At 42.4% G+C, this 23,208-nt stretch overlaps 4 protein-coding genes and 1 long non-coding RNA gene across 5 annotated transcripts in view; 2 read left to right on the forward strand and 3 right to left on the reverse strand.

The window, feature by feature from the left end:
* KaiR1D (Kainate-type ionotropic glutamate receptor subunit 1D) overlaps positions 1-5,995 on the reverse strand; it is a 33,949-nt gene extending 27,954 nt beyond the window's left edge. The window contains exon 1 of the mRNA XM_065314653.1: positions 5,853-5,995. The gene's annotated coding sequence lies outside the window, so the exon portion shown is untranslated. The remainder of the gene's footprint in view (positions 1-5,852) is intronic.
* On the forward strand, positions 632-11,346 carry LOC135801239 (glutamate receptor ionotropic, kainate 2-like). The gene is made up of 16 exons (XM_065314648.1): positions 632-983; positions 2,488-2,687; positions 3,246-3,403; positions 4,270-4,411; positions 5,036-5,218; positions 5,654-5,806; positions 5,864-6,102; positions 6,154-6,370; positions 6,828-6,912; positions 6,971-7,109; positions 7,166-7,303; positions 8,382-8,579; positions 8,650-8,882; positions 9,822-9,937; positions 10,557-10,712; positions 10,771-11,346. Exons 1-16 carry the CDS (start codon positions 680-682, stop codon positions 10,912-10,914), a joined length of 2,805 nt encoding a protein of 934 aa, XP_065170720.1. The 5' UTR covers positions 632-679; the 3' UTR covers positions 10,915-11,346.
* Positions 11,347-12,112: 766 nt separating this feature from the next.
* Positions 12,113-13,658, reverse strand: LOC135801248 (uncharacterized). Its single transcript, XR_010550339.1, has 2 exons — positions 13,327-13,658; positions 12,113-12,477 (listed from the first exon to the last, which is right to left on the reverse strand). It is a non-coding gene; the product is annotated as an uncharacterized lncRNA (long non-coding RNA).
* A 697-nt stretch (positions 13,659-14,355) lies between these two features.
* Notum (palmitoleoyl-protein carboxylesterase notum) lies at positions 14,356-21,772 on the forward strand. The gene is made up of 5 exons (XM_065313341.1): positions 14,356-14,618; positions 19,194-19,405; positions 19,470-19,618; positions 19,752-20,732; positions 20,797-21,772. The coding sequence occupies exons 1-5, from the start codon at positions 14,592-14,594 to the stop codon at positions 21,156-21,158; spliced, it is 1,731 nt and encodes a 576-aa protein (XP_065169413.1). The 5' UTR covers positions 14,356-14,591; the 3' UTR covers positions 21,159-21,772.
* On the reverse strand, positions 21,759-22,893 carry LOC135800189 (protein takeout-like). Its single transcript, XM_065313352.1, has 3 exons — positions 22,736-22,893; positions 22,329-22,685; positions 21,759-22,276 (listed from the first exon to the last, which is right to left on the reverse strand). Exons 1-3 carry the CDS (start codon positions 22,788-22,790, stop codon positions 21,960-21,962), a joined length of 729 nt encoding a protein of 242 aa, XP_065169424.1. The 5' UTR covers positions 22,791-22,893; the 3' UTR covers positions 21,759-21,959.
* Between the last annotated feature and the right edge of the window lie 315 nt (positions 22,894-23,208).

Raw genomic sequence — 23,208 nt, forward strand, 5'->3', positions numbered from 1 at the left:
AACAGCCGAAAACGAGAAAATATGCGCGAAAAATGCGTGCGCGGCGGTATCTCGCACGACTTGAATACGAAAATGCGAAAATGAGCGGGCAGCGGAGCGAACAAGAAATGCAAAAAACGACAGATATGCTACACATTAATATGTATGCAGCACACCATACACGCGCGCGCATTCAGTGCAACATTCAGTGTTCGGCAGGCAGCAAACAGTCAGTAAACAGGAAATAAAACAAAAGCGTGTCGGATGTCGGCGTATCGAGCGCGCGTCGAGAGCTTTTCGGAGTGGAAATGCGAGAGGCGTTGTTAAATCTAGCGTAAAAAGCGACAGTAATTATCGCACGATAAGGAATATTAATAACATTTCCGGTGGTTATCTCCACTCTAACGACCAAGGGCTTGTAATATACACGTAATAAAACACAAAAAATAAAGAAAATAAAAACAGAAATTAATTTTATTTTATTTTCTTCGAATAGAAGTGAAAGATTTAAAATCTTTGAATTAAAAATAGATTACACACCACGTGGTGGTCGCTGTAACTGCTTAGTTTGACTTGAAGCATAAACATGCAAACGAGAAATGTGTTCCAAAGATATTTTCGTCCCACAAACGTCTCAGTTTCATTCCACAAGCCGTGCGAGTCGAATAAACTCTAAATAAATGAAATTCTAACCTCAAAAATGTCAAAAATCTTAATTTCCGCGCATTTAATATCGATTGTTATAGTCGGTGTGTTTTTCGCGTTACTTTTACAATCATGTGCAGCGCAAACATATCAAGATTTATTCGATGATAATGCGCGGCGCGTCATTAAAGTCGGCGTTATTTTCCGTGACAAAGGTGACACTTTAGGCGATGATTACCTCGACACGGAAATCGCTTTCCTCGCCGCGCTGGAGCGTTTCAAGTTCGAACCGGAGTACGAAATGCAGGCGATTGTCAAACATGTCGCTGAAATTGACAGTTTTAAAACCGGACAAATTGGTAAGTGTGTTGCCTATGTCAAATTAATTTCTAAAAAAACTTTTTTTTCTAAATTTTTTCGTACATCATCAATCGACATATTGTACAAGTCTAGCAAGTAAAAGTTTTTATTTCTTATTTGACATGATGTGTACTTTGTAACTTTTCACTTCCTGTAACTTTTTTCACGCGCCACGTGTGCGAAAATCATCAATATTTATCAAAACACGTTGATACTAGTATGTTGAAAGTTTGGCGCCGTGTGCGTGCGAATGATACATCAATGCCATCCGGCGCCATCTTGTTCACATATTATCCGTAAATTTTATGCCGAAGAAGATGCAATGAGTGCATTTGTGCAAAACGTGCCGGAAAATATCTAACTATCTAAGAAAACAATTGAAAAGTGGCAAAAAAGCTCCGAGGATTGAATGCTTTCGGTGAGCTTTCAGTTTGACTCCGACAGCGGATATATTGCAATCGTACGTTTCAATAATGCATTTCCAACATGCACCCGATGCAGACGTTCCGGCAAAGAATTGCATTCCTACAACGCGTGGGACGTACGAAGAAAGTTGGAAATATTTAAATTTTATTCCGGATTGTTAGAAAGCATCAGTATCAGCATCAGTGTGGAATTGCATTGTCTCAGACCACACATAACCTTACATCACAACTTCCAAAATGAAATGAAAGTGTATTATTTTTGAATTTTCTTTTTTGGGAGGGAAATACAGTGTGTTTAGCTTTTGAAAAGTGTCGCTATTTATTGAAAACTGTCGGCGCGTGAGTTATGATGACGCGACGCGGCGTAACAATGCAGCGACGAGCGGGAGAAGCTACAGGAAGATATATTTCACGACAATGAATCCGGGGGCCCCGGCGCGACGCCATAATTCATAACTGTTACACTCTTTTTTTTCTTTACTTCCGCGCGCAGTTTCGCTTCCACATTGCATTTTAAATGAAAAAATTGTATTTTCAGTGTGTGTAAATTTGGTTGCATACATTTTTAAATGAAAATATTTACTTATTTTCAATGCGTAAAATTGGTTGCCTATATTTCTAAATATAAAATATTTCATTTTTAGAGTGTAAAGTTGGTTGTCTATTTTCCTAATTTAAAAATATTTTATTTTTTGTGTAATTTTAGTTGCCTATATGTCAAAATGCAATAATTTAACTATCAATGTGTAAATTTGGTTGCCTATATGTTCCTATAAAAATATTTATTTCGTATGTGCAAAATTGGTTGCCTATATTTCTAAATAAGAATAAATGTATTTTCTAGATGTAAAATTGGTTGCCTATATTTCTAAATATGAAAATTTTACTTTTAAACTGTAAATTTGATTGCCTCTATACCAAAATGCACTCATTTTACTTTTATGTGTAATATTGGTTGCCTACATGTCAAAATACAATCATTTTACTTTCAACGTTTAAAATGAGTTGCCTATTCTTCCAAAATGTTACATTTTGTTAAATTGGTTGCCTATTTTTTTAATTTTTTTAAATTTTCCAGTCTGTGAAATGTTATCCGAAGGAATCTCAGCAATATTCGGGCCGCAATCGTCCGCGAGCAATGACATTGTGCAATCGATTGCCGAGACGCTGGAGATACCACAATTCCAGACGTTCTGGAATCCGAAATTGGCCCACGCGGACGCTTTCCTCGATCGCACCGTGTTTAATTTGTACCCGGAGCCGAAACTATTCGCCAAGGTAAATAACTGCCCGGCCTCACATCCAACAATCCTAACAATCCCGTCTCACGAGCTCTGTGCAGCCTGCACAAACGGATGACAAACCGATTACACTCAACCGCAGATTGCGTATAAACATATAACTATCACCGAATCCAAAATCTAACCTAACCTCAAACGTACGCTACACTCACAACAAAAATACAAAAATACAAAATTAGAATCCAGCGGAAATATTCACAATTTATCAGCATTCCACATCATTATATTCTTCGGTGAAGACCGTAATCTTTTACATTTTATGATTATCCGTCGGCTTGCCGGGCTCCTCCACCATTATCCCTTTGCTTCCACTAAAAGATACCCCTATCCGCTGTGGAATCTTTTGGCTTACATTGCATAAGCTCATTTATCTCTGCTTTTTCTTCGTTTTTTTCTTACAAGAAAAAAAAACGTTGTTTTCGTGGGTTTAGCGCGAGACGCAACAAGAAGGTAAAATAGTTTAACCATCCGTACACACACACACACACACACACACGTAGATATTTATTTGTATGTTGGTATGTGTGTATTTAAGGCGCTATCAACGCTCGTGAGGGAAATGCGGTGGAAAAGTTACGCCATTATTTACGAGAACGACGACGGCCTGGCGCGATTGCAGGAAGTGCTCAAGAGTCGCAAGGCGGACGATCCGCCCGTCATCGTCAAGAAACTCACTCCCGGCGGGGATCACAGGTAAATGCGAAATTCTCATCAGCTTAGAATAAGTCCACATCGCATTCTTATTATTATTGATGTGTATTTGGTTGCGCAACTCTGATTACAAATCGCAGCCGGGAAAGTTTCTCTATTTCTCTTATCAAAAACGCTCCGGGGGCGGCGCGGATGAGGAACTTAACTTGTGTGAACCCAAGTTGAAAGTTTTGTTATGAATTTTCATGCTTTGCCAAGCGAAACTATGGCGAAGTTTTTTACAGAAATATTCATAATCGCCTCGTGATTTTAATTTGCGCGTTGAGAAATCAACGCAAAGTTTTTTACGATCAAAAGAATAACGAAATATTTTACTTGTTTGTTTCATTTTCTCGCCCTTTGTAAACTTGATAATCCTTTAAAAGCACATTGAAGAGCAAAAAGTTTTTAATACGCTTATAATAAGGTGATTACGAAACGCGTCATGTTAAAAATCAGGCAACCCATTCTACACGTGCAATACAAAAGGACAATAAGTTTACTTAAGTGGAATTACATTCGTGGTAAAGTTTTGGAACGTATTGTTCTGCCAGTTGCCAAAATTCCCCACGAAAAGTTTCACGCACAAAAAAATTATAAGCAAAACAAAAGTTGAAACAAAAGTTCACATAAGTGCATACAGATGGCGCTGTATGTGTTATCCGCTAGTAGAAGTAAATTTAGTTTTGTTCGTTTCATAATAATATTTCACTTCTTTTTCGCTACGGATGCGAAAACAATAAGAATTTTCTGTTTATGGTTTTCCACTGTTTACGACACAGCGTTTCTTCTATGCGTGGTTTGATTGCGTCCTTGCTTTGTTTCGGGAGTTTATTGTGTACTTTTTGCTTGTTTGCGCGCGACCGCAGGCCGCTGCTGAAAGAGATAAAGGACTCTTCGGAGCTACAAATCATACTGGACTGCGAGACAGATCACATCCTGGATATTTTACAGCAGGCGCAGGAAGTCAACTTGGTGGACGAGTACCACAGCTACATCCTAACCTCACTGGTCAGTAACTATTACTAGATAGGCAACCCAACATACACGATACACGAAAATTCATTTCTCTTGCTGCTCAATCTCGTAGATATCATCTACAAGGAGATGATTTGTTGCACCAGCGCGCGGTGTGCGGTGAATTAAATCGTAAATTTTCAGATTTAGATCTTTGAGCTTTTGCGAAAGCTCGTAAACATTTTTATGATGCACTATGAAGTCCAGGTTAAGTCTAGCGTTATAAATCACAAGTTATTAAATTTTCGTGTTCGTGCACTTCACAATCGACTGGTGGAGATTTCAAAGCCGGAAACCGGAAGTTATGCTTGTGGTTGGGCGGTAATTAAACTCATGAGTTGGATTAGCGCGTAAATTTTTAATAATTTGATTGATTTGGCGTTGTGAGCCGGAAAGTGATTAGTCACCTTTTGTGCGCATAGAGGGCGCTGCAGGTTTTGTGACTGGTCGATTGGAAATTGCAAATTGAAGCGATAAATCACCATCGTCGCGCCGCCACCTCCAATAAATAAATCTCCAGTTGAATAATGATTTATTCATTTTTACATTTTACACCCACAGAAATAAATTTATTTTTTAAATCTTTTAGGTTAAATATTAAATTATCTCTGATTTCAGGATGCACATATATTAAATTTCGACGCTTTTCGCCATTCCCGAGCGAATATAACAATGTTCCGATTGGTTGACCCGAACAGGAAGGGTGTACGCACCGCCGTGCAAGACTGGTTGCATACGGCAGCGCGTTCCGAACCACATCACACTACTAGACTAGCAAAAATCGCTACGGAGAATATACGCGTGAGTTCTAACCAACGTTTTTTTTTTTTAGGTTATATCGTCGAATGTATTGCGAATTTGTTAATTAGAGATTCATTAGTTGCAATCGCGTGCATAGCGATACATTTTCATTAGAATGCATGATTGATGATTTGTTCGGCGGGAAAATAAAGACCAATTTGCAGCTCAGCGCCGTGCACAAAGCCGATTAATTAATTCCGCTGCGAGTACGCTCAAAGCACTAATTATTCACGTGCACTAATGTGTACGAAACATTTAATGCACTCAATTGCACAACAAAAATTAATACGAATGTTTTTAATTAAATTTCATAAATTATTGATATTCTACCGCTGTTAATATTAATATCAACATTGCTTTTTGTTTAAATTAATAATAAATTCAATAAAACAGATTAAATTGAATATTATTGTTTTGGTGTATATTGGGTTGCAGATAGAAGCAGCACTTCTATACGACGCTGTAAATTTCTTCGGAACGGTTTATAAAGGCTTGGATCAAACTCAGCGGATTAAAACAACGGAATTGAGTTGTGATGACGATGAAAAATTCAAAGATGGCATGCGTTTGACGGAATTTTCTAAAGTTGTGAGTTTCACCGGTGTAAGTTAAAATAACCTGTACGAGTACTTACTTTGTATGTAGTTTGACTTCAACAATGGCACGCTGCCGGGTCCACTCACTGGACAAATACGATTTGATCGTCTAGGACGCCGCACCGACTTCGAACTGCAAATCGTCGAGTTGACAATCGAAGGAATACGCAAAACCGGCGCGTGGAACTCGAAACAACCGAACATTATCGCGTTTACGTTCAGTCAACAAGAACGCCAACTTGAGATTGTTCAACAACTGAGTCAAAAAGTGTTCCGTGTCACTTCTAGGTCGGTATGTCAACTACGCTAACCTAGGCAACCAATCATACATGTTTCTAGGCTCGGCGCGCCGTATTTAATGTACAAAGTGCCGAAACCAGGCGAACGACTCAAAGGCAACGATAGATTCGAAGGTTATTCAATGGATCTGATCGTCGGCATTGGTGAAATATTAAATTTCACGTTCAAATTCGAACTGGTGCCTGATAACAACTACGGCAGTTACGATCCGAAGACAAAAGAATGGAACGGTCTGATTCGCGCACTCCTAGACCGTGTAAGTTGTGCGCATGCGTCGAGAAATCAGCGGAGAATGTTGAAATAGGAGGAAAAAGTCCGCAGCGGATAATTAGGCAGCGGGCTTTTAATCAAGTTCACGGAGTAATTGGCGTTTTTCACATTCCGCGGTGCTTTCAATATCAATTGCGACTAATTGATTAACACGACTGAGAAATTCTTTTGATGTGCCGCGCCACAACGGCAAATTGCCGCGCGCGCTCGCGTCGGCACCGCTTTCTTCTTCGACCGCATAGTCTTTCTCTTCGCGCTTGGAAATAAAACGACAAATGACGCCGCGCGAAAAAACGCGCACGCGCTTTAATAACAACTAAATTGGGCACGTGCTTGTTTCTTTTATTTCCACGCCGGAATATTGCGAATATATTCGAAAAACAAAACGCTTTTGTTTTAATTTCCGCTGTGGAAGTGGATTGAATGGTTATGTTTGTTTGTAGAAAGCCGATTTGGCCGTGTGCGATTTGACGATAACATACGAGCGGCGCACAGCCGTCGATTTCACAATGCCATTCATGACGCTGGGTAATTCGATCGTTTCAAACCATTTTATTTGCGTTTCGCGTACATTTTCATGTTTTAGGTATTAGTATTCTCTTCAGTAAGCAAGTTAAAGCGCCTCCGGATTTATTTTCTTTTATGCATCCACTCTCACTGGACATTTGGCTGTACATGGCTACTGCTTACCTTCTCATCTCGCTTATTATTTATTTAGTAGCAAGGTAATTTCATTAAAAAAAATTTTTTTTGGAAAAAAATTAAATTTTTTTGTTTTTAGATGCGCTCCGGGTGATTGGGAAAATCCACATCCATGCAATGAACAACCTGAAGAGCTCGAAAATATCTGGAACATGAAAAATTGTTTATGGTTAACTTTAGGATCACTTATGGCGCAAGGTTGTGATATTTTACCAAAGTAAGTGTTTGAGAATAGAATAGCATAACTCGCGTGACTTTCCAACGAAAAAATATTAAAATCCACCTCGCCGAGGGTCAATAAAAATTTCCAACGACGGCGGCGACCAAGAAGAAAAAGAAGAAAAAAAAGCGAAGAGGTAAAACGAATGGCGGACGATTATTACCCGCGTACGCTAAGTACGACGCACACACGCGTGCGCCGTGTCGGCGCAGGATGAAAGGGTTCCGAGAAGGAGCGCGTGCCGCGCCGGTCATATGGTCATAGTTTATGACACGCTGACCGCTTCCTCTTCGCGGGGCCGCGCGCGGCGCACAAAGGCCGCGCCGCTACACTTACCGCGCGCGCCGCGAGAAAAAGCGCACGCCGACTGATTATGCTCGTTACTCGCCCGGTGTGTTAAATATTTTACTTTGGCCGCCGCCCGGCACAATGCGATTGAATAATCCAGCGATTTATTCAATGTGTGTGTGTGCCTGGGTTTCTTTGAACCGGCCGGAATTCTTGTTAATGTGTCATGTTAATGAGTATAACGAGACAAGATGGCCGTGCGTGTGTGTATACTTTGAGATGTGTAGTCGGGCGCCTCGTGGTTACGCACTTGTTAAACATTCGAGCAAATATTGATCGTCGCACCCGGCACCCAATTGTCAAACACTTTGTGTTTACCGGTTAACTTTTTTCTTTACTGCATATGATGTGCAGCAACCTAAAAAAAACATGTATACTTGGTTGCCTATAATGAAATTTTCGTCACATGATTAGTATACTCACAAAACTTTTTCTGGTGTTGTTTGCGTTTGGTTTTTGGTATTTTTTATGCGCGCTGAGCAAACAAAACCAGCGTCCCAACACGACTCCCGAACATTTAACGTGCCGACGCGCATACCTCGCATTCCGAATGCAGCGTGCACCTCTCGACTGATGATGATGATGATGATGATGATGATCATGGTGCGAGACGGGTCGATATTTTCATATCGTCTAATCGGAATCCAGGCATCAACCCCCGCGCGCACTCTCACGCATATTAAAGATGTTCAGGTTAACTACACGTTTAAAACGGCTGTCCCTTCAGGGGTATATCAACGAGGATGATCGCTGGCATGTGGTGGTTCTTCTCTTTAATCATGTGCGCCTCGTACACCGCCAATTTAGCCGCGTTCCTCACTATGGAACGCATGGGCCCCACCATTGAAAGCGCTGAAGATCTCGCTAAACAGACTACCATCAAATACGGTTGTGTCAGCGGTGGCGCCACCTGTTCATTCTTTAGGTAACTACATAACATACAACATAACCTTTAAAAGTATTTTTATATAAAATTAATGTGTTTTATGTTTTAGAGATTCAAATTTTTCAACGTATCACCGTATGTGGACGCAGATGCAAGCTGCAGAGCCTTCAGTTTACGAAAACAGTAACAAAGAGGGTGTGAAACGTGTGAAAACCTCGAAGAGACTCTACGCGTTCCTGATGGAGAACACAGGCATCGAATACGAGATGGAACGTGACTGTGATCTGCGGCAGGTTGGCGGCTGGCTGGATTCGAAGGGCTACGGCATCGCGATGCCAGTCAGTGAGTAATCAATTAAATCGTCGCCCGTTCGCCCATGCTTGGAGACATATCCTTTGTCTTGGAGCGCGCGCGCGGCCACAAGAAAGCGCGCGTTTCGCGGTCCCCACAGCGTCAGTCCGTAAATTATGCCGAAGAATGCGCGCGGCGGCATCTTATAAACGGAGGGCACCTCCGTCGGGATAGAGAGATGACGGGATAGGATAACGCCGACCGGGGGCTCCACGCCGGAGAGCAAAACAGCTCGTTAGTTAGTCGGCGTATTATAGTTTGCCAATCCGCGCTATCATCATCATCTTGCGCGTGGGCAAACCGCGTGTAACGACACACGGCGACAACACTTTTTTTCTTCTTCTTCTGCATCCACCAGACGACGATGTGCTGGAGATGAAGGAAAAAAAGAAAGTCCGCCTAAATGCGTGCGCATTATGTACGCATGCACGCGCGGCATGGCGGCACCGAAGCGTGCGTATAATTCGATCGGCGCGGCTCTTTAAGCGAGCGTTACGGGCTTGTAAAAGAGTTGAAGAGCCTCTGGAGGCATTCGGTCGGCGTCTCTTTGCATACTAACAACAATCGACCCCCGCTGATCTTTTACGAGTGCCGGCCTCGAAGAGATCCTCGTCGTCTTCTTTTCTTCTTTTGCCCACCACACTAACACGCATGCGTCGAAATTGTTTCGGAAATCTGCGGTAACATTCTCTCAATTACCTAATAAATTCTCCTAAGTCATCCATAAAAAATCTCAGCTATTTTTCGGTGAGTTAAGTGAATTTGCGGATTGACTCTTTCGGCATCCAGCGGCGCGACTGGGGCAGCCGAACAATTTCAAACTCTCCGCCGAAGAGAGATAATGTTCCACAGCGTGCAGCGATAAACAAAAAACCAAACAATTAGCGAATACCTTTGACCCACAGACTGAAATAAAGTTATTACTTTTAGATTCACCATATCGGACTGCAATCAGTGGTGCGGTGTTAAAAATGCAAGAAGATGGAAAATTGCATAAATTAAAAGAAAAATGGTGGAAGAAAATGCATGGTGGAGGCAAATGTTCCGTACGTATTTTAATTTTTTTAATTTTTTTTAAGATTTGTGTATTTATAATAAAGCCGTCGGGAAGAATGCGCGCGGCAAGTTCACAGACGCTTTTTATCCAATCAAAGAATCACTGATTTCGTCGTAAAAATATTTCGGCATCGCCTGTCCAAACAAGGCCATTGTCGTCGTATTCAAAACGTCGCCATTGTCGTGCGGGGCTTTATTTGCGAAATGTTTCAATTCCCAAATGAGCAGCGGACACCCTCCTCGCGCTGCGGGCATGCGAGGTGGTCGGCAAACAAACGCGCGCCGAAAATGACACACACGGCGCGACGGCGCGACCTGTATATGGTCGTCTTGGTCTCTTGTTAAACCAACAAGGCACCGAAAGTGACAGCGGCGAAGATAAACATCGCGACGGCGGCCTTCCGTGAACGACAGTGGATATGTGTGTACAAAACATTCAATTGTCCCGAGATGCCCGCACACGATCATCATTTTCCTTTTTTTTTTTTTTTTTGAATTTTTTTCACTGCGTTGCATGCAATTCCGAGTATCAATTACGTTGTCACCGTGCGTTTGCATTGATTAATCTGCGGTTATCTGCATTCTGACGGCCTAAAAATGGTTTTGCAGGCGTTGAAGCAATCCGGAGAGGAAACCGCCGCCGAGTTGGGCATTGACAATGTCGGCGGGATCTTTGTCGTGCTGGTGGGTGGCATCGCCTTGGCTTTCATCATCGCCATCGCTGAATTTCTATGGAATGTACGCAAAGTTGCCGTTACACAACACGTAAGCAATTCTAACCTCAAAATTTTTATTTTTAAATCAAAAACATAAAAATCTTCAGATTGGAGTTCGTGAAGCACTCGATAAAGAACTACGATTTGCTATGCATTTCTCTGTGTCCAAGAAGCGTGTAAAAACCACGACGTCCTCTTCAGGATCCTCCCTGGAGCCCGTGACGGATGCAGGTGATAACAAGACGCAATAAAACATTTTCGGAAAGCAGCACGCAATAAATTTTATTACCATGTATTTCTGCGCGTCAAAGCCACTCACCGAACACCTTTTATTGGAAAAAGTATCCAAGGGTGCATCTTAGAGGAAGATCTCCATAGCAAATGTCAAAGAATAGCATAATGGGTCATGTAATCTGCAATCAGCGGGTATGTGAAGCGTCCCGGTTGAAGATGATGCCTTTATAACGGGGGTGCGCTGTCATAAATTATCTTTCGGCAAGTTTAAAGAGTGACCACACACGGATTCGCCACCCACGCCCCTAAACCCAGCAGGGGATGAATATTTCTTAACTAGAAGTCTAGAAGTCAACTAACCCTTCAAGCTGCTTCTGAGAACATTATTGCTACACTTTGTATTTTAAATTTAAACGGATTACAAAATAGGATATTGTAGATAATCATAACCGATAGTGGTTTTAGTTTAGTTTTGTTGTGGATGTGTGTGTGTTGGCTGTAAGTCTCTCGGTGGCTTCTGATTGTCGCTGGTCAAAGCCGACATGCGTAAACCAGTAAACGCAGCGCACGTAAAATGCGCGCGCCCGAGTCGAGTTTTCTCTTCGTTGACTTTGCGACGGTGTCGTCGTCGCTTTTGATGGCTCGCGGCGTGCGCGCGCGCGCACGCTTGCGCCGGCTCTTCGCCGCCCTGTGTCGGCGCGCCTCTTTCATCTTTCCTGATGCGATGATAATGCAATAAGTTTGCTGTTAATGCTCGAGATGCGAAAGCGTTTCTCGGATTTGTTGCATTTCTCGTTTGACATGCGCGCGCGCGCGCGGCGCATGCTTCGTTTTGTTGTTGTCGATGCGGAGTTGAACGAACGAGATTTAAGCATTTCTAAGCGTCAGTCTCTAATTGGATTAAGATGAAACGGCCGAGTGCCGCAATTGAATTTTTGCGAACATTTTCTACCTACCTAGTTTTTAAATTGGGTAAGGGGATATTCACAGTCGGCGGTCGTGTGTACGACTGGCTGCCGATGTAACTTTTTAGCATTAAGATCCTGTTTTGCATTATTTCGGCGGCGTGGAGAGACACAATATAAATATTGTGAGGGTCTCGACCGCCCAAACTATTAGCGACCTGATAGATGGGACACCCGACTGCAATTAATTTCGTCCAAGCCAAAAAAAAACAAACATTTCAGGCATTTTAACAAATGAATCTTTCAAAAATACCAAAGTTGAGATTTTCTAATCTTACCCATGACCATGACTAATCTAACACTGATAAATCGTGCATAAAATCTTTTTAAAATTTTTAACTTTTTTTTTTTTTGGTTTTCAAAAAGCGACTCTTCCATCATTCGCGCCCTTCTCTTCGATTTGCCCTCCTCAGTCATCGTCGGTTGTCATCGACGCGGGCGCAGCGACTATTTAGTCACGTCGGCGAGCGCCGACAATGAGTGATAAGTCTCGGGAGATTGATCTGTCGCCGTGTCACTGAAGAATTCGGAAAGTGATTGAGAGGCCGGACCGGCCCGCGGTCAAAAACACACACACACACCGGCGTTTTAATTCCACTGCACCAGCGTGTCCATCTAACGACAAAAACCAAAACTAGTTTATTATATAGGTTACGATTAGCATATGATCAATCATGCGGCGTGAAATACCCAAAATTGATTATTGATGCGCTTGGTGTGCTTCCCACCACATACAAAAAGCGTCGAAATTCGATGCGCTTCTTAGGGGCACACCTGCGCGCGTGATTTTTTGGTAATTAAACGCAAGACTTGAAAGTACAGCGCCGACAAAACGCGCGCCAACTTTATCAGCGTGCGTGAGTCGCGGGAACGGGAAAAATCCCAAGCCGCGTCCGCGAGGCGAGAGAAAAAAAAGGGCGTCCAAACAGGCGTGAAATGGAACCTAACTGTCGGCGTTTCGTCAAATGTTTCACCTCGCGCGCCTGTTTAATAACAATTAATTTCACCAGCCTTCGAACTAACCCGCAAGATGGCCGTCGCAACTTACACACACAAAAATCTCAAAAAATAAATAAATTCAACAGCAGAAAGCTTCCAAAAATAATACTACACGAACAACAACAACAACCGAAAAAAAATCCTCTATAAATCACGAACGCATTGTTGTGGTTACCATTCTGTGGTACCACGTACGTATGTGAATGCATAAAAAAGGCATCACACAAAAACGCCGAATCTTGAGTGATACCGATGCTGATGCGCGCCGGTTACCGACCAAAGAAGATCAGAAATGAAAATGAAGCTCAAGCGAGCGCCCACATACACATCCACACACGCGTCGTGTTCATATTTATAAGCCATGAATGCCATGTTCAGATGTGTATGTGTGTGAGTGTGTGTGTGCATGTAGATGTGAACTGGGCCATTCGAGCACGCAGGTGCGGCGGCTCCTTTCATCTTTACCTCATATTGTTTCCGGCTGCTGAGGACCTATATTATGTAAACAACGCTGCCGTTTGAAGTCGCCGACGAGCGATCGTAAACTATACCGCAAATGAGCTAAGGCGGTCGGGTCCGTCGGTGGTTCGGTTTCGGCCTCGGCATCCGCGGCGCAGTGATGATGCAGCCGGATCGAACGCTTCTTCAACACACAACACACATGCGCGAATGTATCGCGAATAGAGTTCGATTTGACTTTTCTACGCGTATGTGTGCTATGGTTTCCTTACTATAGGCAACCCAACATACACCAAACTATTGTTTTAATATAACTTGTTGACGATGTTAATTTCTGTGTAAACAGTAAACAACTTACGCTTTTCATTAACATAACAAGTCATTATTGTTATATTAAAGATTATAAACATGATTTGTTTGGTTTTGTTTAAAAAAAAAATAAAAATAAAACGTTTTTTGATTTAATTGCGGCGCGGTTGTTACGTAGGAAGATAAAAGAATTTCGGGCGTCCGGGACCCAAGAAATTCACGATGGCCGTCGCGTTTCGGAAGTTTATTGGCAATTATTAATTTTTATACGGTGTGTTTTTATGCAGCGCGCCGACATCGTGTGTTATTTTGTTTTTAGTGCCCATTAGACGGGCTCATTATTTTTGTATTATTCCGAAAATCCATCGCCTCATCACACATCACACCACAGCATCGGCGTTAACTACTTAAACCTCACAAAAAAATTTTTTTTGAATAAATTTTTTTTCTTAAATTTAGCCTAAATTTTTACTAATACAACTCTGTATTGTTATTATACTGATAAATACTTATCACGTATTTGATAAATTTTAAGATTTAACCTAAATCTAGTGGGTTGTGTCTTAAATGCAGTCTACCAATAGAAAATCTAGTGTTTTGTAAGTTTCTTAAGAAAAGTCAACCCCCTAGATTGCGCATGTCTTCAACGGCCCGAGCGCGCACGTTGCCGCCGGGTGGTGGTGGAGGGGCTGGCTATATTAGTCCTTACACAGCGCGCCAGTCCATCAGAGCGTACTCGTGCACCTAGCGCGTGGTTCGTGTGCATATTTGGTTGCCTCCTCTCACTCGCTCCAGCGTGTGCGCAAGTGACTTAAGTGTTCGCGCGTGCGCTCGCGCTAAAATTGAAAACTCGTGTCCCGCGCGCATAAAACAAAGTTTCCTCCGACCAACAAATGAAGTGCATCACCATAGACTTTTAATAGTGAGTGGATAATCACGGTTAACTCCACATCAAACCCAACATGACAACAAAACAAAATTTCCTACTGGTGAGTTGAATAAAATTTAATATTGGAAACACTTTGTATAGGAGAGAACTGCGATTAAAGCGTGCGCGCACGCGGACAGCGTACAATTATGTGCGGACGGCGTGCGTGCTGCGTGAGCGAGAGGGCGCTGCGCGGCTTTGGGGAAAAGATGAAAGAAGCCGCGCTTCGGTTTTATCAGCGCGCCGCGCACGGCGTTTTAGGCGGCTAAACTTTAAATATATGCACGCCATTTATTAAAATCTGTCTCGGCCGGCACGCACCACTTCGAGTTCTTCTTCTGCTGTGCGCGCTAGAATGACTAGATAAAAGTCACAACGCGGGACGACTTCGGGCAGGGCTTATTTGTTATTATTAGAGTCTGTGCAGACCCGCCGGGAATTAAATCAAAAGCGCCGCCAAAGCATCGGCGCTGTCAGCATGATTTTCGGAACAAATAAGCAAAACCATCACAATCTTTTGTGTATAATTACAGAAATTCATAAAAAAAAAAGAAAAAAATTAAAATGAAAAAAAAATTGTTTTTTAGTCCGGTTCTGTTAAGTGTATAATTTTGTACGCGCGTGAAAACACCTGTTCGCTGGTGGAAGTAATGCCGGTGTGACTTACTATAAAGCAGGACTTCAAAGACACGATCCACTCCGTTTGCGATGACGCCGCGCCGCCGACGACGCTTTAACGGTGGTGGTAAACGTTTTCGGTGACTTTATGGATATTAACCGAGCGCGCACGCATAGATTTAAATTATTGATAAAGCGCTGCGCCACGCAGACACACACACACACATAATATACGAGCGAGCAATAAAAGCGATCGTAAACGTGATTCCTTACCTTTCGGCACCGCGCTCCGAAAATTGTGCATTTTTACCGCGCGCGCCACCCCATAACGGCGGCCGGCTATAAATTATACCCTCTGTGGCACTTGACTTGATACGCTCGAGAATCTACTTAAAATTTGTTCAAATTTTTCTCGTTTTTTTTATGCATTTTTAGTGTGAGGAGTTTTGGTCGGACACCAATGCTGTGTTTATTTATTGTTATTTTCTTGTTTACATTATTAATGGGCGTCGATTTGCATTCGTTACGATTTTATTTGTGCGTTTTCCATGTTTGCGCGCACGCGGCGCCACGCTTTGATGGTTCCCGACCCACGGGCCTCGGTTAGTTAGCCGCTTGATTACATTACCGCGCTGAATAAATCAAAATCGCCGCCGATCGGGGCGACTCTGTCATTAGAATGCGCATCGAGACACACAACAAGTTTTCCCTGAATATAGTTTTGATATCGTGGGAATGCGAATGATCACAAGTGAGGTTAAGGTTAGGTAGAGATATTCAATGTGTAGATGTGTGGATGTGTATGTTGGGTTGTCAGGTGCTTTGCGTACGCATAATTGTCGGCATCGCCACAAAGGAATTAAGATGCACTATTATCAATGAGCACTGCCTGCGGTTTTGCGGTCGTGTGGGCACGCATTGTGTCAGCGCCAATGTAATCTTCCGAAAGCGCTTTACCATTCAATATTTTGGGTGCTGTCAAAAATTTCATACGTAATCCTCTCGGCGGAGATTACCGAACACAATGCATATCACGCTCATTCATATCTCAATGTTTTGTTTGTAGATTTTCTGAAAGATCAAACAAAATATTAATTATAAAAGTTTTGGATCAAGATTGTAACCTAAAAGTTTAACCTCAATTGTGTGTTGTTTTTGTGATGCGCATGCGCGTGGAATGCGAGCATCTCTTGCCGTCGCTGCCTCGAATCGTTTTCCTCGTTGCGCGGAGGATGGCCGCATCGGCGATAACTTACGCGGCGTTACGGCCGGCACCGATACGAGAATGACCCTCGAGGTAAAACGAAATGAGTAATTTAATTTAAAACAGTGTAGGTGCGCGCGGTCGGCAAGATCAAAGGCACGGCAAGCCTCTTATTATCTGCTACTGTCGGCAGGAGGGAAGCCGCGCCGCACGAAGACCTCTCTCGTACAACGCGCACACACACAGCCGCGTCCACGTCGTCTTCTTCTTCGGATTCGTTTTTGTTTACTACGTATACAACTCGTAATCGAACTGGATTACGAGCGCTTGTAGTTTTGGTTTTATTTCGCCACACTAGATGTCGCTACAATCAAAAAACATTTTTTAGAAAAAAATGAAAAAAAAATGAAAAAAAAAACTTTCATGCATGTAGGTATGATGTACGCTGCATTATCATTTAACTAACTGTTCCATTACAACCGGCAATTAGGGCATTACAAAGTGCTTTAATTACTTTTTACTCATTTTATAATGATACCGGGGCACGCCGACGTTTAACGCCGGCGCACCGGCGATTTTTCAAACGTGTTTTTTTTTCTCCTGCCTACGTCCGAGGTTTCTAATATGTGCCCGATGATTAAAACGATTAATGATCTTAGAGGGGTTTCGGAAGGGTTGGTCAACTATCCGAGCAGGTTTGAGTGATGATCCTGGCCGCGCATAAAATATGCTCCGCTTTGAGGTTAATTATACTCGCTTAAGGACGATGGAGAGAAGAAAAAAAAGAGTTGTAGAAGTTGTGTTTGGCGATTTATAAAACTCGTGAGCTGGAAAACGCCAAAAAGTTAGTACGTCGGTAGCCAGGCAATAAATCACCGCCGGTTGTCAACGGTGTGCTACTCGCCAGGCACAGGAAACCGTCGTGGGGCAGGTCACGGTCACTAAAACACTACGCACACTCACTAAATCATCCTATGGCTACCTGTCTTTAAAATTTCAAGGAATAAAAACCAAGTTGATGCTTTTCGTTGGTGATTTTGATGAACAGGTGATTTTTTGAGATTGCGGGAAAGTCGGAAACATTGGTCTCACTCAACCGGCGGGAAGATCAAATGGCGTGAGGTCTCGCGAAAGCCTCGAGTCACACACGCGCGCGCACACCGAAAAGAACCGGGCGGCGAAAGATCAAAGCGGCGGCCCCGAACCACAAAAATCATATAGTATAAGCGTAAGCATTCACTCCGAGAGGCCCCGGGAGCATTGAGATACGTAATACGTTGCATGTGCGCCGCACAATAAAAAAAAAACACAAAAAAACACAAAGCGTTTTATTTTGTTTTATTCAGTGAAAGTTATTTGGGTTGCATATCTTAAAACGCGGCATATAGAATTTAAGAGCTGGATGTCGCGTTATCAACCATTAGTAGAGTGGCACTTAAGAGTTTCGGTGTCGTTTTCGGCGCGGGGTGGTGGCCGTGTTGGTCGGTCAATGCCCATTATGCACTTAAGCGCGTCTTCGGCAAAACAGTAGCCGGTAGCGGCGGTAATGGCATTAAAAGGTAGGCCGGAGCTACCGGCACGAGGCACAGGCGCGCGCGCGCGCGCGCCGCTCCGCATCATCAAAAGCCGAAGAAGCGGGCCGCCATCAAAGGCGCGCGCGCGTCCAACAGAGATAAAGATAAATCCTCTACACTCTCTCGTGCACCAACCTTACGTAATAAGTGCGTGCTTAATTGTTAATAAATTATTAAACGTTCGGAGACTTAGTAATCATATCTGCTTTCTGCGTTTTCTTCAGTTCAAAGTCACCGACACTTTGGCTCGTTACACATGCATATTTAATTTCTTACGCGTCCCACCGATACGAAACGATAATTTACTTTACCTGGCGCGCTACGCGTCCGCTTTTATTGCGCATTGTGCGTGTTGAGCAAATTTAGCGGAACGACCCGGCGCGGACATCGTAAACATCAACGGGACCATGGCGCGACGTATACACTACCGGAACAAAAAAACAACACCGCAACCCAACACACACAGCGCGCCGGGATGCGCACGCAGGTATTCGTGTAATTCGGTTGCAAATTTTATTGTGAGTCAAGTGCACGCCTATTACGCGGGCGTTTTTACGACCCGCCATCGGAATTATGTCTTTTCGGATGCATGACGAGGAAAGGATGCAGCGTACGGTGGTGTAACTAATATCGTGCTGGGTGCATTCGCCATGCCGGCGAAATGTTACCAATGCGATTCACTGTACACAGTGTAACAAACATTCAACGCTTAACTTTACACTAACCTACTGGATTTCGTGCGTTGGTGTTGTGTCCTGTATGTTGTGTTGCCTATATACAGAGATGAAAACATTTTTGTGTGTGTTTTTGTTGTATTTTGCAAATGGCGGCGCAATAATACCTGGAAAGTATGTCACTTTCAGCGTGTCTGCGGCATTCGTTCCGACGTTAGAAAAGGCGCAGCACATAAAAGGACATAATCTCATTTAACGTTATTATCTTTTCCATATCAAAGGATCTTTTTGTGTCGCGCCGCGGCGGCCTGTTTGTGGCCGTCACACGAATTTCTACCGTCTACTTATGCCCGCTTAATTCGTGCGCTTCTTTTATTGTGTGTTCGTCGGGTGCGTAATCTTTTATTTTCGTGCACCCGCGCGCGCGCACGTGAGCACGTGCAGGCCTTAATTCCCAGGCGACGCTCGAGAAGCGGATTAAAATTAAAACGATTATCGCTTCGCGTGCATCGTCGGCACGAACCTGGTTTTAATTGCTCTTTGCTTTTCTTCTTCTTCTTCGGCAGACGGTGCTCCTACTGTGGGTTGTCGTCGGCGCCGCTTCGTATCCCAGCAGTGATGACGCCGAGGCCGAGTTGGATCAGCCGCCGATTAACACCAACACCATTCATCGATTCGTGCCGTCCGTCTTTCGACCCGGTCACGATGAAACCAAATCGCTCAAGAAGGTTTTTCTCTCCAATAAGAGTGTCACGTGTAATGATGGATCACAAGCCGGGTAAGAAAATAACCCCCTTAATTCATCCAAAAACAAAATTTTATTTTTTTTACTTTTTGCTTAGATTTTATTTGCGTAAATCACACACGAGTAAAAAATGGATAGTGTTCCTCGAAGGTGGTTGGTATTGCTACGACAAATATAGCTGTCATAACCGTTGGTTAAGACAACGCCATTATATGACTTCAGCCCACTGGCCAGAAACACGAGATGGTAAGTAGTACCTAGAAAGTAACTGACATTTTGTAATCGATCACGTCCGCGGTGGAAATTATTGTTATTACATTGCGCGCTCAAGCTGAGACCAATTACAACGCAATTATAAAGTTAATCATAATTTTTCCAGTCGGTGGCATCCTTTCGCCGAACGAGGACGAGAACCCGTACTGGTGGAACGCCAACCACGTTTTTGTACCGTACTGCACAAGTGATTCCTGGAGTGGGTCAAAATCGACCCGCGAGGGAATGTTTAACTACATGGGCGCTGCGGTTGTGCAGCAGGTGATTCGTGATTTGGTCCCGTTGGGTTTGGAAAACAGCACGGATTTACTCCTGGCCGGAAGCAGCGCCGGAGGTACCGGAGTGATGATAAACTTGGACCCGGTCCAAGAACTCCTGCACGATATGTTGGAGTTGCGACATATTGCCGTGCGTGGTGTGACAGATTCCGGGTGGTTCCTCGATCGCACACCTTACGCCCCGAATGGGAAACTACCAGTTGAGCTGATCACCAAAGGCATGGAGCTGTGGCAAGGCAAGGTCCCACGGCTATGTAGACAGAAGTATCTGGATGAACCATGGCGGTGTTATTTCGGTTATTTGTTGTATCCCACATTGAAAGCGCCGTTGTTTGTCTTCCAATGGTTGTTTGATGAGGCGCAAATGGATGTCGATAATGTCGGTGCGCCTGTTACCAAACAGCAGTGGGATTACATTCACAAAATGGGCGATGCGCTACGGCATAGTTTCGAGAACGTCACCGCCGTGTTTGCGCCGTCATGCATATCACATTCGGTGTTGACCAAGAGAGATTGGCAAAGCATACAGATTGATGATGTCTCCATTGCCGAAGCGTTGCATAGTTGGGAGGAACAACCACTAAAGAACGTGATTCGCCGAATGACAAATTCATCACTTTTGGCTGATGAACCATCAGTGGCACCTCGACAAGTCAAACGCCGGTCAAAAACACCACAGAAAGACAACGCGGAGCGTAAACGCCGGAGGAGGAAGAAGCATCGTGAGCAGCAGCAACAGCGCAAAAATAATAAACATCACGAGAACAAAAGCAATGAGAACGGAAGCAAAAAGAACCGGAAGCGAAAAGGTATCATATTTCCAGCTAATCCCGCCCGAATAAAGCTAATATTGTTTTAAAATTTTAATTTCAGGCCGGAGACAACACCACGGCGAGCATCGAAATCGTGCCAATCGCAAACACCACCAACAATCGAATATCCTCCGGCCGACGGAACACCCCCGCCCCCAGAGATCCGTTCTGCGCGCGCAGAAACGATCACATCACGACGGGTCCCATCGGCGATTGGAACGATGCACGTGGCCGCAATGCAATCATTCCTGTCCGCGTCTGCATAATCCTTTCACCGGCGAAGAGATGGACTTCATCGAACTGCTTAAGTCCTTCGGATTGGACATGGAGAGTGTCGCGGTCGCGCTCGGTATTGACATGACCACGCTCAACAACATGGACCACTCGGAACTGCTGAATCTCCTCACGCAACAGGCGAACTAATCCCTGACATTGAAAAGTGATAAAAAGAACTGCTATATAAACAAACAAAAAATCACGAATGGACTTTTGAAATGAGAAAACGCGGATTGTAAATATGGAATATTTATTTTATTGTTTATATTTTTATACTTTTATATTATCCAAAGATGTGTTTTCCTTGTAACTTTAATTGAGTTTATGTATAACGTTAATTTAATATTTGCGACGCCCCCGAAATGACAATTTGTTTTGCCACTGTTGAATGCGAATTATTTGTACACACACGAGACAAAACAATAGGACTGATTTGTTTTCTACCTCACTTGTAAATAGTCAGTAGGTTACCACTTTATTTTTTTTTATTAAGTAGTAGTGTTAATGAAATGTTATTTGCTAGTGTTTTACGACTCCTGACGGTTTGTTTTTGTTGTTGTTGTTCGTGTACAGAACGACGCACTCAATTATTTAATCGACGCCGTACTCTTTACGTTTCGCTCGTGTCTGGTTTTGTATTTATATAACGAAAATTAAGTACATTTACAAAGTTCCATTATTCCGAAACTTAATCATAGAAATTTGCGTATACGAATTGTATGTATAAATAATATTAAACAAAAGACATTGATTAGTTGATATATATTTGACGTACGAACATTATTACTCCTCTAATTTGTTACAGAATATCTATAACTTATTCATGACATTGATAGAAGACTGTGTACCTGCTTGTAAATCGTAAATATTTTGTTGAATTAAAATGTAATCAAAAATGACGTTTTAACGTAGGCAACTTTTTATACACGCTCCAAAATTGGAATATTTTCAATTCTGAAATAAACTATCAATTGGAATGTGCCTCAGGTATCCATTTACGTAGGGATTTAGCAGATAGAAAGCAAAACCTTCCATGATAGCGATTTTAACTTCTTCGTACACGTCAGCGTTGTTTTCGTTCAGGAAAGTGTTCATTTCTGGTCCAAGTCGTGGATCACCACCGAATAGATTATCAAAATGGAAATAAGTTTTCTTTACAGTCAGAATCAATTTACAATCATTCCAATTGCTATTAACGTAATAATATTTCTTGCCTTTACGTTCTTCAGTTTTTAATTGCATTGTATAATCATACGCAGCACCATCTAAAATATCCACATATTATTAAAAGAGACACAAAATTTGAAAAAAACTTACAGTGAGTGATGTTAAATGTTCCTTCGCCTTGAATAGGTAAAATCAAAATTTTTCCATCCATAACATAATCACCAGTGTACTCTAGACGTGCAAGAGTTCCTTTCATACGTAATTCTTTGTCATTCATTGTGATTTCATCCGCTTTAATAGCATCCAACCCGACGAATGTGGGATGAATTAAAGTGATCTTTAAATCTCCAGCTGACATTGGCATTTTCTCCAGGTGAATTGTGTGCAGACTTTGTAGTTTATACAAAGGCTCACCATTGTCGTTTATATGTTGTAAAACAGTGTTATAATTATCTACTAAACATTTTGGGAGACTGTCATCCTTTTTACAAAGGTTTATATAATCAGCTGTAAAATTACAATCAGTAGTAATTTAATTTATGTTTAGTTTTACTTACGAGTTTTGCAGAATACAACTCCGAGTAACAAGAGTACAAGTCCAAGCACTTTCATGTTGTATTGTAAATATTATCAGAAAGGTAAAATAAGATTGCGCATCTTCTATATAAACATAAACTTTAACATGCAAAAAATGGAATTATAAAACGTAATTTACGTTCATGGTTATAATGAGCAATCAAACGCATTAAAATTTATAATTGCGATATAATTAAAATAGAAACTATTAGTAACAATTCAAATTGTGACTTTGAAGACCTGAATAATTAATTTCCACTTTTCACTTTGATGGTCAACAAGTTATGAACGTAAATATTATCATTTACGATTATATATAGCTACTAGTTAACCGGGCAAACGTTGTTTTGCCATATAAATTATTTCAAGTTTCTAGATAAATTGTAGTTTAGACAAAAAGTAACTTACTTATTATAAAAAATAAGGGTTGGTGATAAGAAACCAAAAATTTAGG

The sequence above is a fragment of the Atheta coriaria genome, unplaced genomic scaffold (genome assembly GCF_025399875.1).
Source record: "Atheta coriaria isolate IRGN ID8LTWV9N9 unplaced genomic scaffold, Caltech_Dcor_3.1 hic_scaffold_10_pilon, whole genome shotgun sequence".
NCBI lineage: Eukaryota > Metazoa > Arthropoda > Insecta > Coleoptera > Staphylinidae > Dalotia > Dalotia coriaria.